This window comes from Psittacula echo, assembly GCF_963264785.1.
Source record: "Psittacula echo genome assembly, chromosome: Z".
Taxonomy (NCBI): domain Eukaryota; kingdom Metazoa; phylum Chordata; class Aves; order Psittaciformes; family Psittacidae; genus Psittacula; species Psittacula echo.
Window position 1 is genome coordinate 70,776,784 of NC_137742.1, and position 16,260 is coordinate 70,793,043.

General features: G+C 35.9%; 1 protein-coding gene across 1 annotated transcript in view; it reads left to right on the top strand.

The window, feature by feature from the left end:
- FBXL17 (F-box and leucine rich repeat protein 17) overlaps positions 1 to 11,259 on the top strand; it is a gene marked incomplete at its 3' end in the record, with an annotated part of 196,769 nt that extends 185,510 nt beyond the window's left edge. Inside the window, exon 7 of the mRNA XM_080638340.1 lies at positions 11,175 to 11,259. Within this exon, the coding sequence (XP_080494466.1) occupies positions 11,175 to 11,259 (85 nt within the window). The remainder of the gene's footprint in view (positions 1 to 11,174) is intronic.
- Between the last annotated feature and the right edge of the window lie 5,001 nt (positions 11,260 to 16,260).

The window sequence follows — 16,260 nt, forward strand, 5'->3', positions numbered from 1 at the left end:
ACCATGCCAAGTGCAAGGTGCTACACCTGGGTCGGAGCAATCCCAGGCACAGCTACAGGTTGGGCAAAGAAGAGATTCAGAGCAGCCCTGTGGAGAAGGACTTGGGGGTGTTGGTCGATGAAAAAATGAACATGAGCCGGCTTCAGTGCGTGCTCGCAGCTCAGAAAGCCAACCGTATCCTGGGCTGCATCAAAAGGAGCGTGACCAGCAGGTCAAAGGAGGTGATCTTGCCCCTCTACTCTGCTCTCATGAGACCTCACTTGGAGTATTGTGTGCAGTTCTGGTGTCCTCAACATAAAAAGGACATGGAACTGTTGGAAGAAGACCAGAGGAGGGCCATGAGGATGATCAGGGGACTGGAGCACCTCCCGTATGGAGACAGGCTGAGAAAGTTGGGGCTGTTCAGCCTGGAGAAGAGAAGGCTGAGTGGAAACCTCATAGCAGCCTTCTAGTATCTGAAGATGGCCTACAAGGATGCTGGGGATGGACTACGCATCAGTGACTGCAGTGACAGGACAAGGGGTAACGGGTTCAAACTTAAACAAGGAAGTTTAGGTTGGATATAAGGAAGAAGTTCTTTACTGTGAGGGTGGTGAGGCACTGGAATGGGTTGCCCAGGGAGGTTATGAATGCTCTGTCTCTGTCAGTGTTCAAGGTCAGGTTGAACAGAGCCTTGGGTTACATAGTTTCGTGTGAGCTGTCCCTGCTTATGGCAGGGGGTTTGGAACTAGATGATTGTAAGGTCTTTTCCAACCCTAACTATTCTGTGATTCTATGAAAATAACAATATTTGTATAATTTGTACATTAAAATTTGTATACTAAAAAAATCTCTGGTAACTCTATGAAATACACATAATTGCGCATGCAAGTTTTGCTATGATGCTGCCCTTTGGGTGAGACCTCAGGATACTGGCCTTGACTAAGAGTTGTAGAACTCGGTTACTGCTCACATTCCCTAATCTCTCTTCTTTATAGCATTTGTCCAACAATGTATTGAGCTCAATTTTTTGTTTCATCAGTTTTAGTAACATCAGCAGCATTAAATAAATGTAACAGATCTACCAACTCACTATAATTCCTAAAGTATAAAGAGAATTGGACCCCAAATGAATTCCAAAGATATATGAATTATGATGAGTACAGGATTTTATTTTTTTCCTCATTGATTATCTTGGCTCTTCTTCTGCTCTATCATTGTTCTATATAATAGAATTCTTTGTAAAGTTAAATGTCCTTCAGCAGCAGAGGAGAAAGATCAGATCTGATGATAGGACTGTTTTGCAGAAAGATTCCTTACGTCCTTTAAAAGGCTTTGCTTTTTTTACTTCTAATGAAAGAGGTTACCTCTCCCTATAAACCTTGTTCATCTCTTATAAACTTAGATCATGATAACTCTTAGCAATACTATTGCTCCCAAGAACGGAATTGAGAATATTTTTCAGACTTATATGGAGATTTTATGCTTTTACAGAACCAAGTCTTTATCAACATTCAATTACCTCTGTTTATCAGACAACAAAACCCCAGATTTATAGAGTGTGTTTCCATTTTGGAAAAGACCTTTGATGAAGTCCATTCTCACTCCACATCACCCACTGGCCATGATCTGTGCTGTCATTTCAAGACAGGATGGTCTTTAAAGGTATGCATAAAAGAATAGCTGGTAGAGGGTAGGGTTTTATCTGAATTAGAGAAAAGTGATGCAAAGGGGATTGAAAGGGTAAACATCTATAGATTGGTTTAGCTGCCTATGAGCAAAGCTCAGTGAAGTGCACAGCAACCTCTCTGGTATGAAAACCAGGCAGTGAATGTGGTGAAATCTTTTTTTCATGTGTGCAGTCCTTGTTGAGATCAAGAAGTACAGAGCTGTATATGCACTGGATATTTTATTTTTAAAGTATCAGGTGATGTTTTTTCATTTTTATGGAAGTATTTTGAAGTTTGCCCAAGCATTCTAAAAGGAGAGTCTAAAGAACACTTTTTGGAAGTTAGAGCACAGTAGTACAGTTTCTGTTTCTCGCTTTTACTATTAAACTTGGAAACTTTTTTCTTCTAATTTTTTTTGAGAAAAAAAGGCTATTTTGCGAAAAGGCTATTTTGCGTACAGTAAAACCAAGTAGATTATGAATACTCTTAACTTTATATACTATAGCTTAATGAGATGGCACAAGACTACTTAAAAAAAAAAGGTTATCAAAACTAAGGCCACTATTAACGCCAGGAAAAATCTTGGAGCCTGAAGCTTGTAAATATCATGTCTAAAAGGCCAGGAAGAAGTAAAACTGCCCCTGCTTAAAGCCCTCTTTCCATGCAAGAAACAGTGCAACTGTGATACTGCATGTGCTTGTGTGATTTGTACTGGGAGGCAATAAGTTAGGCATTCTCATGAATGTCACTTCTTCTTGAGCTTGTCTGAAATTGCAGCATGCATGGTGGTCTGTCTTTGAATTTCTTTCCATGTGCTCCATCAATTACTAATCATTTCAGACAGATGCATCCTAAACTGAAGATTCAGCCGGAACACTCATTCTGGATCTGAACGTTACCACACCCTCTACTGCCATACACTTTACGTAAATTAAAATGAGGCAGTGGGACACCAAGTATCTTGTTTGAATTCACAAGGATTTGCTTATGTGTGTAGAAGTAGAATCTATAATTTGCCATCTCCTGATCCTGTCTGTAGCTACTGAGCAGTCATCATTTTCAGAATCTGTACATTTCTGCATTTGCAAGTAGGTAACATTATGATAGTTACCTTTACGCTTGTCTTAGGAAAAGCCATCGTGACATTAACTGTGTGAAGAAGAAACCTGTATGTAAGCAATATCAGCATCCTAATATTGCAGAGTAATCCAGCTGCATCATACCTGTAAAGTAAATACCCTACCAGTTTTCCAGTGGAAAGGCACAATTGAAACAGTTCAGGCAGGAAGCCATTGTATGTTTGTATAATACAAAGTATAATGCTTGCTAAGAAATGTGCATTGGCTTGCTGGTAGCTAACAGTTCCTTAGTTTTGCTTACAACAGTAGATAAGTTGCCACAATGAATTGAAGAAACTGTATTTAAAGTGCTGTATCAGATGAGGCTTTTCATCTCTCATCTGAATTCATAGAATCATAGAATAGTTAGGGTTGGAAAGGATCTTAAGATCATCTAGTTCCAACCCCCCTGCCATGGGCAGGGACACCCCACACTAAACCATGGTCACCCAAGACTCCAGCCAACCTGGCCTTGAACACTGACAGGAATGGAGCATTCACAACTTCCTTGGGCAACCCATTCCAGTGCCTCACCCTCACAGTAAAGAATTTCTTCCTTATATCCAATCTAAACTTCCCCTGTTTAAGTTTGAACCCGTTACCCCTTGTCCTGTCACTACAGTCCCTGATGAAGAGTCCCTCCCCAGCATCCTTGTAGGCCCCCTTCAGATACTGGAAGGCTGCTGTGAGGTCTCCATGCAGCCTTCTCTTCTCCAGGCTGAACAGCCCCAACTTTCTCAGCCTGTCTTCATACGGGAGGTGCTCCAGTCCCCTGATCATCCTCGTGGCCTCCTCTGGACTTGTTCCAACAGCTCCATGTCCTTCTTATGCTGAGGACACCAGAACTGCACACAGTACTCCAGGTGGGGTCTCACGAGAGCAGAGGGGCAGGATCACCTCCTTTGACCTGCTGGTCACGCTCCTTTTGATGCAGCCCAGGATACAGTTGGCTTTCTGGGCTGCGAGCGCACACTGCCGGCTCATGTTCATTTTTTCATTGACCAACACCCCCACGTCCTTCTCTGCAGGGCTGCTCTGAATCTCCTTTGCCCAGCCTGTAGCTGTGCCTGGGATTGCCCCAACCCAGGTGTAGGACCTTGCACCTTGAAACATTTCAGAATATTTCAAAGTTCTTAAAACAATAATAAAATATACAATTTAACTGTCTTCTTGATTTTAACATTATTAGCTATGGAAAATCAGATCTGTGAGGGGTTTAGAATCAAGTTATTTTTTGTAGTTGTTCATTTCTGTTAAATCCATTCATGGTATCTAGTTCCTCCAAGTCAGAAAGGAACCAAAGGCCACCTGGAACACTACTACATGAAAATGGCAGTAGAATTAAATAATTTGCTAGATCTCTTCTTTCTTGGCTTAATAGCTTGCTGGATTTACATGCAGTCAGGGTAATAGGAATTTTAAGGGCATTTCATTTTAGATAAGACTATGAATAAATATTTGAAAATAGATATTTATTGCTGGAAGACAGGGCATGACAGCTTAAGCATAGTGCTGATTAGTTTGTCTGTGTAGCTCTCTGAGTGGAGCTTGCTTGTATCTGACTAGCTCACAGCACAAACAGACACTGCGATTTGTCTGCCCTTGCCTCTGTAGTTTGTGAGTCCCAGCGTAAAAAAAAGCTTATCTGTTTTCCTGTGCTGTAAGTGGCAAAACTGTTTGGTAAACCAAATTTTAAGTTACATTGATTTTCTAAATAATACCTCCCTGCTAATCAGAACTTAATGACTGCTGTAAGATAATTGCTGTTAACTTGTGTAACTACTGACACTTTGCATATTGGATTGAGACAAAAAGTGCTTTTCAAATTCAGTTTGTGTTTTTGATTGAAAGTCTTACCCTGTTTTGCTGGCTCTGTGATTAACATTTTTTCTTATAGATGCAGTTCTTGGTGTTCAAATTAAAAACATTTTTAAAATACATATTTTGAATGTGATTGGTTTGCTAAAATGGCTATAAAAACTGTGTACCAAGACAATTGAAAGACAAGTAAGTATTGTACCTCTTCCTAGTATAAAGTATTAGAAAACAAGACTTTGAAAGAGATACGTTGTTCATAATGTGAATTAAATGGTCAGTAAAAGAGAATCCTGAACCAAGAATATGTATCCATCACTGTGTGAAGTTCATAATTTATTGTTATGAGGTTTTACAAGAGTTTATTGATCTCTCAGTGGAATGTGAGTTCTTCTCTATTTTAGCCTTAAAATTATTCCCTCTTGAGTGCAGGAGGCCTCAGATTGCATTTACTTCTGAATAGTCTGTGTGTGATTCTGTGGTGAGAGGTTTTGTTTTGTTATGGGAGACAGTTGGTTATTATACTGCATTACTGCCTTCCATAGGAATGTCTAAGTCATCAAAACCAGTGACTGTGAGTGTTATTTTATATGCAGCTGCTGTTTTCTGCATGAATTAACCTTTGAAACCCTAATTCTTGAGGACTTCCATATATTTCTTTGTGAAAGGTTTCTGGTTTTCCATTGTATATTTTAGTGTTCTTGTTCTTTCCAAGCTCTCTTTTGTTTCCCAGTAATGGTCTTGGTTATGTTTTGAAGGTTAGTAAGGTGTTCACTACTGCTTAAAGAGAAATGTATGCCAGAAGCCATGTAAACAGTTTGATGTTCATTTTGAATCTTATCAAGGGAGTGCGTTAATGTTTGGGATTTTTTACAGCTCTACAGTGATTGAAACTCACACCCTCAAATTGTGATCTCTTAACCAGTGTATGGCAACTGCAATTAGCTTCACTCAGGGCTGAAAAGCAGCTCAGACTGTAACGAGGTCTCCCAGGACCACTTATACCACAAATACTGTAGTCATATTTTCTCATTAGCTCCTTTCGGTTGTCACAAATATGATTTTCCAATGTTTTTAGAATTAGACCAAAAGCATAAAAGCTGTGTATGTGTATAGAAAAGACAATTATTTTCTGTGATTCAGGGATCTTTTGTATCTTTTCTTACATGTAGAAACTTGCATAATTTAATTCATTAACCTTAAGTTTCATTTAAGTCAAAGAATGTAGGTAACAGTTGGATGAGAAAAGAAAATACAGGATTTTGAATGATCTATTTACTTTTTTGTTATTTCTAAGCTCTTACATTTTGCATTACATCATGAAAAGTTAGAAACTTTCTATGTGGGAGCCATCAAGATGGCTCTAAATCTGAAGTTGTCAGTAGACATACCTGTCTCAAACATGCAGTTTTGTTACTTTGAAGAAGAGACTTGTTTGCAGAGAAGCTTTATACCAGTCAGCCTTTGTATGCACAAGTAATTTTCCTGGTCATGTATATAGACCAAGTGGGAAGAGGAGTAAATTTGTCCTGGTTTCGGCTGGGATAGAGTTGATCTTCTTTCTAGTAGCTGATAGGGTGCTGAGTTTTGGCTTGAATCTGAGAATAATGCTTGTGGATAACATGGATGCTTTGTCATCCTTATCGTAAGTCAAGGACTTCTCAATCTCTTATGCTCTTGCCAGTGAGGAGGAGCACAAGAAGCCAGGAAGGAGCAGAGAGAGGACATCTGACCCAAACCAGCTAAAGAAGTGTTCCATACCACAGTATGTCATGCCCAGTATATAAACTGGGGGGAGTTACCCAGAAGGGACCAATCATTGCTCAGGTCAGGTTGGGTATTGGTCAGCGGGTAGTGAGAAATTGTATTGTGCATCACTTGTCTTTCTTGGGTTTTATTCCTCTTTCTTTTTGTTATTTCTATTATTATTATTATTATTACTATTATTATTGTTGTTACTATATTTTACTTTGCTTCAGCTATTAAACTGTTCTTATCTCAACCCGTGGGTTTTACCTTTTTCTGATTTTCCTGCCCATCCCATCAGAGGGGATGTGTGTGAGCAAGTGGCTTTGTAGTACTTAGTTGCCGGCTGGGGTTAAACCATGACACAAGTACGTGTTACTAGACAAATTTCCATAGTTTCTGTAACCCAAATTGAGAGTTTTTTTCCCTGATCTGAGTTGCTGGAATTTTAGCAATATTACAGTTATACCCTTTCCTTCTTGATATTTGCTAAGCTTTTCAAGTAGGAAGAAATTTTTAGAAATTATAGCAGTAAGAGACAATCTTAAGCCTGTTAGTCTCTGAGCATAATGAATTTGGGATTTTGGAATGTTGATATGTTCACCATGACAGCTGAGCAATCTCTAGTTGCCTTACAAACACCTGTGATCTTATAACTCTGTTTTGTGTTAACAATAGATAGATATGGTTTTGGTCATATTCTTTGTTTCTGAAACACTGTTCGACTGGCTTGTTTATGTGAAATGAATTTCAGTTCTTTGCCTTTTTCTTGCTTCTGATTGCACTGTAAATTTCATAATGTGTGATATTAATTTCTTACTTTTAGAATTGAATGCAATGAAACTGAATTCCATGTCAGTCTGTCAGAGGGCAACATGCATAGACTATTCAGTAGGTGTAAGGAAAGCTTGGCATAAGAATTTGCTAGACGTTATTTTCATGCTTAATTAATATTATTGTAATTATAATTCTATATTATTATAATAATTAATAATAATAGTTAATTTCATAAAATAAGTAGTCTGCATTTTCAGTTTCTGTATTTTCATGTCTTATATGGTTCAAAATAATACTCGTTCATAAAGTAGGAAGTGAAGAGATGTTAGCTTTGGACAGCTCTGGTCCAGACTTGTGTGTTATCAAAGCTCTAATTATAAGCTCATTTTTTTATTCCTTGGCAAATGAAACCTTGTCTTATTTTTGTAATAAGTTGGTTTGAGTGTGAAAATACTTTTCTGCATGGAAGAATGTTTCTATTTTAATACATTTGGAGAAAAAATGTAAAAGAAATATGTGCATCCCTTTAACTTTCACAACTTCATCTGGATGCTGCATGTCTTTTTGTTATTAAAATTAGTAGGATGAGCTGATAAAAGCCTGTTCAGTAACCTTGGGTTAAGAGATTAAGCTGTGAGCCTTGGCACACAGCTTTTGTTACCATGTTCAAGAGGCAACATGTTAGCTCCCTGACAGATTGGGGTTGGTCCCCAGCTTTTATGGCGATCAGTTACGTGTTGTGCTCACTTTTGTCATTTGCTGCTGCTTTAAATAATAACTTTGCTTCTCTTATTTATCAGTATTATATTGATAATTTTAAAGTTAGGCTTCTTTGTAAATATAAAGACTTCCAAAGATACATATGACAATAATCTGGTGGAATTTTGGTAGATTATTACAACAGAATCAGCATGACTTGATTCTTGCTGTGTAGAAAAGGTTTATTTTATTTTATTCTTTCAACTTTTTCTTTGCTGTCATGTTTAACAAAGATTAAAAAGTAAAACTAATAAATACGCAACTACTGTTATTTTTCCTTATAAAGAAATCAGTTATTACTAGCAATTATGTGTTGCGTGACCCTCTACAGAGCAGAGCCTAATGAGGCTATATGAAGTGTTTCTTCTGTCTCTGCAAGTTGATTTACATGGGGATGATCTATAGAAAGGATAATAGAAATTAAAACTGAAACATGATTGATTTATGCAAGTTACAGAAGGCAGATAAAAAAAAAAATCATTATTTCAGCTATATTTAATTTTTTCTTCTCCAAACTAGATGTGTTATTACCTCATTCTTTAAGATATGAAGATATTTTAATATTTTCAAAAAACACCCAAGAAGAAATAAGGCAGTCAAAGCTACATTTTTTTGCCCTTTTTTTTTTTTTTTTCCTGTCTAATGGAAATAGATAAGACTGTGAAGGTTTTCTTTTCCCATTAGGAGAAAGTGGACAGTATTTCATTTAGATTTTAAGATGTCACTAAGAACGGCATTGGAGTCACTCAAGCCACTTGAAAAAACTTTAACCCTTAGAGCTGGCGCTAGGTGGAGGGATTAAAGGATATACTTATTAAGGTCATGCAGGCAAATACTTCTGTTCTTTGCTCCTGGAATCAAGTGACTCATGACATCTAAAATTTATTCTCAAATACTACATTTCTGGCACTCTTCATTTGTTAAGACAAGCTTGTAAAATGTACTGGCACCCTTACAGGACTGGGGACAGAAGCCAGAACTTCCTCTTCACAGTTGAACTGATCGTGTTTGAAGCCAGAGAACGACCATCATCCTGAGACTGAAGTATGCAGGCATGCCAGAGGATGCACATGCGGATACTTCTATGTGCAAATTTGACACCAATTGATTGAAAATTTGTGTAACTGAAGTTGTAGGGAAAATTAGGTAGTCTTTCATGTCATCTCGACTGCCTTGTGGTGATACTGCTATACATTGATAGCTATATTGTATTTTTTTTCAATTAATTATCTCTCAGTAACTAAAAATAATCAGAAGTAATTTAAAAGCTTGTGGAATCATTAGATAGAATTTTCAAAATATTTTTGTAGCTTCAGAATTTTTATCCAAGGTAAGAAGTGTTTTATAATCTCAGCACTCTGTTAAATTATATATGTGATAAGAATTCATGAAAGCTTCTTTAAACTGCAATTTCCATTCACTTTTCAATTACATCATATTTGCTGAAATACCTAGTGAACATACTGTCTAATAAAACACGTTATTTTTTTCTGATTATTTATATTGATAATATTAGCAACAAAATCTCATTATTAGGATGTATTTTTCTGGAATAAATAATTATTTAAATTATTTACTACTAAAATTATTTCTCATGGCCTAGTTGACCTCAATAAGCCAGATAACAAAATTAGTATCTTGTTCAAAATCGTATCTTACTGGAACAGAAGTTTTTCACATACATAGAATATTTTTAATGCTCTAAGTCTTACCTGATTTTAGGGAAACAACCTCATGAAAATGTATAATTCTAAGGTTATTTTATACTTTACAGCATAGTCCTGGTGTAACTTCCAAAGAAAAATAATTGTCATGCTTGCTAATTTTCTTAGCAGAGAAGGTGCGGATTTAAACAAGCAGAGAATCTGGAGGTTCACCCTGTTTTTCTTCCATGTCAGGGATTACCATTTTAAATATTTCTCTACTTTTCTATGTATTGATAAAGTAAGGCAACTTTTTCCCAATTGCAAACAAAAAAAAAAAAGAAAAATCTAATTATTTAGATTATTAGACTTTCACAATTTTCAAGGGTTGAAAATTTATAATAGTGTTAAAGGAACTATGATTAAGGAACTATGATTAAGGTACTCTATCAGAGGTATGCTGTTTTATTAATAGTAGTGAATTTTCATTCTAGATTTTAGAAGAAGGAAGCAGAGAGGGGACAAATAGATATGAAGGGCTATCATTCAATTTTTGTGCTGTTGTAAGCTATCAGAATTAGGTGGTTGTTTTTAAAATCTAAAATTGGCCACCTGAACATTTAAATCAGCTTGGAAGATAATTGGTGGTGGTGGTAAGTGGAACAAAAAGGTCCCTGAGGATGTAGGTGCATTTTGCAGAAGTTATGAGAAATTCAGAAATTGCTTTTTGTTTTTTGTTTTTGACTTTTTTTTTCTTCCCAAAATCATCCAGTAATTTAATTTTGTGTAAGGTAGGAAAAATTCTTACAATTTATCCTATAAAATACATTTTTTTTAATCCCTCTATGTCATATTAGCTGATGTAAATGATGTAAATGAACAGTGGTGCATTTACGTGAATGTGACTGAAAATATATTTTATGAACTGTATTTTTGAGTGACACAGTATAAACAATTCAGTTTAAAAACTAAGATTAATATAGACTCGGTCATAAGTATATAGTAAGGTCCTATTTTATTTCAGTAATCCATTTGTTACATTAATTAATTCATAATAATTTTCTTGCTTGCAAGAAATCAAAAAGGAGATTTAACAAAAAAAACCATTAGGTGTTGCAGTTGTGACAAGGCAAATAAATGAGCTTTCTTCTCATCTATACAAGCTTCTATAGCAACATATTGGAACACCAGTGGCATGTAGCATTTCATGACCTGATGACTTCTGCAATAATCACTGAGGAAATACAAACATGAATTTAAAATTACATTTTCTTATCTTTTATCCTAATTACTGTGAATTTATAGTTCTTCCCTGAAAGAAAACTCTCAAAGCTTAAATCTTGCAATATAAATTTTCCAAAGTTACACAATAATAAAGAAGTGGAAATTCACATTTGTATTATTTTCCAAATGACTTGTCTGTATATATTTCAAGCAACTCACATATTTGAAGACTTATGGGAATATTGATATAAAAGCATTCAATATAAAATAATACTTTTCTCTGGTATATACATGTATCCATATGCATTTTCAATTAATTCTATGGAACAACTCACAAAATGAAGAAATTGAAACACAGTACATTACACTTGTGGATTGTGCTCTTGCTATTTAAAAATGACCTACTGTCTTTTAACTGTGATATTACTATATGTGTCTTCCAGATGTGTGGAGGTGATTGCCAAAGAAGGCCGGAACCTGAAAGAGCTGTATTTAGTATCCTGTAAGATCACTGACTATGGTATGTAATGTACCTCTATCTTTGTTTTTGTGAAGATTGAGCTCTACGAGTTTTTCACAGGGACTGTTATAAAAGTGCTGGAAATACATAGATGAAAATTTTCAAAACCTTTATCCATAACACTAGGAAAAGTACAAGAAGTTTTTGACATACTTTAAAATACCTGTGGTTAGAAGTATGAAAGTCAGTGTATGTATGTGCTGCAGAGTGTTCCTTATAGAATTGACAGTTACTGGGCAGACTGGGTAGAGTGCTGTTTGAATTGTCCTGGAGTCCAGGAGAGCACTTGAGAGAAAATCAGAAAATGCATGTGCGTTTCTAGATGCTGTAGAAGCGTAACTAAGCAACTATGCCTGTGGATTGATTGCCTGTTCTAGGCCATAGAATTGAATGAACTGGATGATGCCTTAAGAAAGCTGTCGCAATATAAATAGAAGGGAACATCTTAGAAATTAAGCTTTCTGTCTCATAGGCCATATAGAGAAACAGAATTAGTTCTTGAAATTGGAAAACTTCTTAGCACTTGACTGTGTTTGCAGAAGCTGCTTTGGTTTATCTTGTTCTTTTGGGTTTGGGTTTTTTTTCAAATAAGATACTGATCTCAAATTAGGCACTTATTTCTGCATTAAGGCCAAATTCTCAAACATCTATCTCCCATTTTCATGCTTACTTTTCAGTAGGATTTACAAACTGTACCTTTGAGATGTAGCTCTCATGTTTTACAAGTATTTGTTCTGATTCACCTTTTTTATTTTTAGTTTTTACTCTATAGCATTTATAAAGAATTACTATGTCAAAGTGGCAAATTACCTTTCCAGTGGTCACAAATTTCTTTTTTTTTTTATTTTCCCCTTCAGATTTTGCACTTTGCTAGGGTTTGCATGGGTGCATTCAAGGGTATGTTGGTCTGCAGAGTTCAGCTCATCTCATGTCCACAGTATCTGAACATGAGTTCACAATGCAGCTGTAGCAGTTGTGGGAGCTTTGGGGCATGGCAGAGGAGAAGGGAGCATGGGCTTATACCACCATTTTCTCTGGCCTGCAGTTGTTTGTGTTTCCATGTGCAGAACAGATCTTGCCAAAGTTGAAAATACAGATTTTCTTGGCTTGATAACACTTGGTTAAGGTGTATTCCTGAATATGTGAAACAGGAACTGCCTGATGGAAATTCAGGGAAGGGGATTGTCTGTAGAGCACAAAGTGACCATGAAGGTGCTTCTCATCATTGCTATATGGTCAGAGCTGCAGGACTTCAGTTGGAAGTGTGACTGTCCTTTTGTGTATTATAGATCTACTATCTGTACTCGTCCTTTATGACTTCGACAACCCATGTAGAAAGAATTATCATGGAAATAATAGAATCCACATCTTGAGGATCAGTAATTTGTCATAGGCTGCAGTTATTGAGAGAAAAACAGCATTTCACCAGACATACACTGAGGAACTGAAGCAAAGAAACTGAGGATAGGTGAAGTCTTGCTTATGAAAGAATGGAAGGAGGGTAAAGGAAGTGGGGTTTTCCAGATAAAAAGTGGGCTAGGTTAAAAGTTTGTTTCACAGAATGAACGCGTGGAGAGATTATACATAGAGTTTGGATGATAAGATTGGCAACCAGAGTCATCCAGCCTGAGCTTATGTTGATTTCTGTGGACTAAGGTTCAGTCAGATACTGAGACTGTGAGAACTTTCTCAGCTGACAGGGTTGATAATCGGTTTTACTGTGTACTTGAAAATTTGACTATTTAAGCTAGTAAGGATCAGTTAGACATCCAGCAAAATGGCTGTGATACTGATACATTATTAAGACTAATTGATTATCATTATAATCTTCAGCATATCTCAGCATGCCAGCCTGACAAATATATTAATCTACTTGTGATATCTCGAGCTGAAAATGCAAAATAAACTGTAGTAAAGTAGAATTTATGAGCATAATTTATGCTTTGTAAGGAAGTCAAAACTTTGTCTTAGATTAAAAATGCAATAGCAAGTGAATATTAGCTAACAAGAATATCCCAGGGTGGAGCCAGGCTTCACCCTTTCCCTTTCTTCCTTTTTCGTTTCCTGATACTTCAGTAGAAGACTTCCCACTTTTGTCTGTGATGCTGTTAAAAAAGTGTGCTCCTTACAGTGCTGTGGGCTCAGTTTGTTGTTGAAGTTCCTTTATCAAAGAAGCTGCCTCTTTTTTACCATAGGAAAAGAGCAGTTTAAGTTGTAACTGTGCACATTTCCACTGGATTTTTAGAACATACCTAGAGCTGGTAACCAGATTTCTTGCAGCTTGATGGAGTACAGATGCAGGGTTATAAAGCCCTCTTTGAAATTGTTCAAACTCTGGGACAAGGTCAAACTGCTTAGCAATTCATCTGGAAAAAAATAAGAAATACTGCTGATTTCCAACAAAATGTGTAATCGTTTGAGACATTAATTAAGCAAAAATAATAATAACAATTGCTGTAAATAAAGAAAATACAGCAAAAAACTGTTGTTGCTCTGCAATTAATACTATAGGTATGTATGTGTGAGGTAATTTCGTGTAGTCTAGTGAAGACTGCAAAGTGTGAACTTTGTAATTTTATTCATTCCATTTATTTTCCAATTTCTACAATAAGATAGTATGCCAAATGACAACACATGCAATTATTATTTTTAAAACACACTAAAATACTATGTTTTATTTTGAAGCCTAAAAGGTTAATTAAAAACCCCTACACCCTCTTAATACAGCCACTGACAGCACTACTTTCTCTGACATTTTGCTAGCCAGAAAGATACTGTATTACACAGAAGTATGGACAGAAGAAGATTCAAACAGGAATTTAAGTATGTGTACATAGTAAAAGTTGTTCACTTGTAAAAAAAAAAAAAAAATTGCTCTATTTAAAGTTACATTACAAAATAGTTGATTTCGTAAATTTTTTTGTTTACAAGAAAGTGTGTTTTGTGTACTTCTGAAAAAATCTGTAGAATCAAATCTCTATGCTTCTCCAGCATAATTTTCTGAAAATCCTTTTTTAATTAATGGTGTTTGTGACAATGTAACACGAATGCTACAGTGTAACAACTAGGATGCTGTAAAGGAGTTTCAAAGTTTCTTTACATCCGGAATATTGATAACAAAATTATCACTAGAATTTACCTAGACTGACAGGAGAGACTGAATTAGTATTATCTTGGAGACAAACACCTGTTTGCCTGAGAACAGACAGAATGAAGTTAAAGCTAACATTAGTTCCTCATATCATTTTGCCCTTTTGTTTAACAATCATGAATTAAGCATGGATTTTCAGTGTTATCTTTGAATTTCCTGCCTTTTGTTGGTTTGTGTCACAGCCTTAAGTTTACTTAAACATTGGGGGGTTTGTATTTAAGCTTTTAGTAAGAATTAGTAAGAAAGCTAGACTTTCTCAGCTGTGGGGAGACTGTGTGTCAAATGAATTAGGTTATGTGAGGGTGTATAGTAGTGAGCTAGGGCAGCAAGCACACACAGGATTGTGTAACTGTCTTTTCAATTTTATGCTCTAGTTCTGGATTTTATTGATATCCTTAATGCTGGGAATTTGTTTTAAGTAAATTATTACTTACAAACTTTGTAAAGGTGCAGAGTGCTATGTACTCTGAAATACAGAAATGAGATTTTCTCTTCAAAGATGAAAGGGTTTGATTAAACTAGCCTGAGAAAGAGGACTACATGTTTTAGGGGTTTGATTTTGTAGAAATGTTAAGTGTGAATTTACTAAGAATTACTCTAAAACTGCATTCTTACCAGTAGTGCAGGATAATAGTCTCTAGTGCTTTACTTCCACTTTAGAAAAGTAGTCAGATCAATGGGTTTTGTTTGTATATACAGAAAGTAATTTAAAAAGGAAAAAAAATAAACGTTTTTGCAAAAAGTTTGAAAGTGTTAAAAATCAGCACTTTGTACAGCTGTGCCGTGAGAAATCACTTCAGAAATTTATGAAAAACCAAAGTACCCGAACTGTCATTACTAGGAGTGTGGTTAGCACAGTTTGGGAAATACATTTATCTTGTAACGATTCCTGTCAAGCAACCTGCAGAAGATGACAACTGTCTCAATAGCTGTCTTGTAGAATTTCCATTACCTAGTAGTCCTGGATTTTACCTAACTTAGAAAGCCCCTGTTTCTAGCTGTAAAGTAATTGCACAAAGCTTTTCAGATTAAATGCTTGGCAAAGGACCCGAGATGAACTGTTGTATTTTCCTGATACCTTTAAGATTCCGAATATTGAAAAAGAGCTCTCTAGATATGTACCCTTTTTGTTTCCTAAAATTGCAAGTATTCCTTTTTCATATTGCCTCTTTTCATCATTTCCTGGTGTATTTAGTGTCTCTGAGGACACATGTTTTTTTTAAAAGGTTTTTCTTCTATGAAGATATTTGCTGAAGCAAAAACTGAGTTTCAGCGAACTATGATTGAATTACATAGTTTTTATTTTAAAATGTTATAGATGGGACATAGCTGTTAGAAGCAGATGTCTGGAGGAATAAGTGTTTATACAGAGTCAAATCCAGCTGTCACAAAACATAGCTGTAAGTTGCATTTTTTTCTTTATAACTGGATTATGGACCCTTTTCTGAGAAGTGAGATACAGCTAACAATGTTAAAATACTTTTCTGAGATGCTGTTAAATTCTGATGTTTTAATATTTAGGCTACATATGCTTTCAATTTTAAAATAGAGTATTTTAATTATCAAGGGATCAGATGTTCCTACCGAATAATACAGATAAACCCCATGAGAATCGCTCGAGTTTTCTCTTCAATATTTAGCATTTGTCATGTAAATCATGAAGAGTAAGCACAGTGTGGGTATTTCTTCACAAAAGAATGTTTCATTTCTGCTTCTCACTTGGATTAGCAAATCTCTGTAATGCCTGATCTCACTAAAACTATTTCTTTCCTAGTGTTAGCCTTTTAAAATCTGTTTTGCACAGTGTTACTCAGAAAGGAAATGAATTTTTGTGGGATAAGTGCAGCACTTATGGATG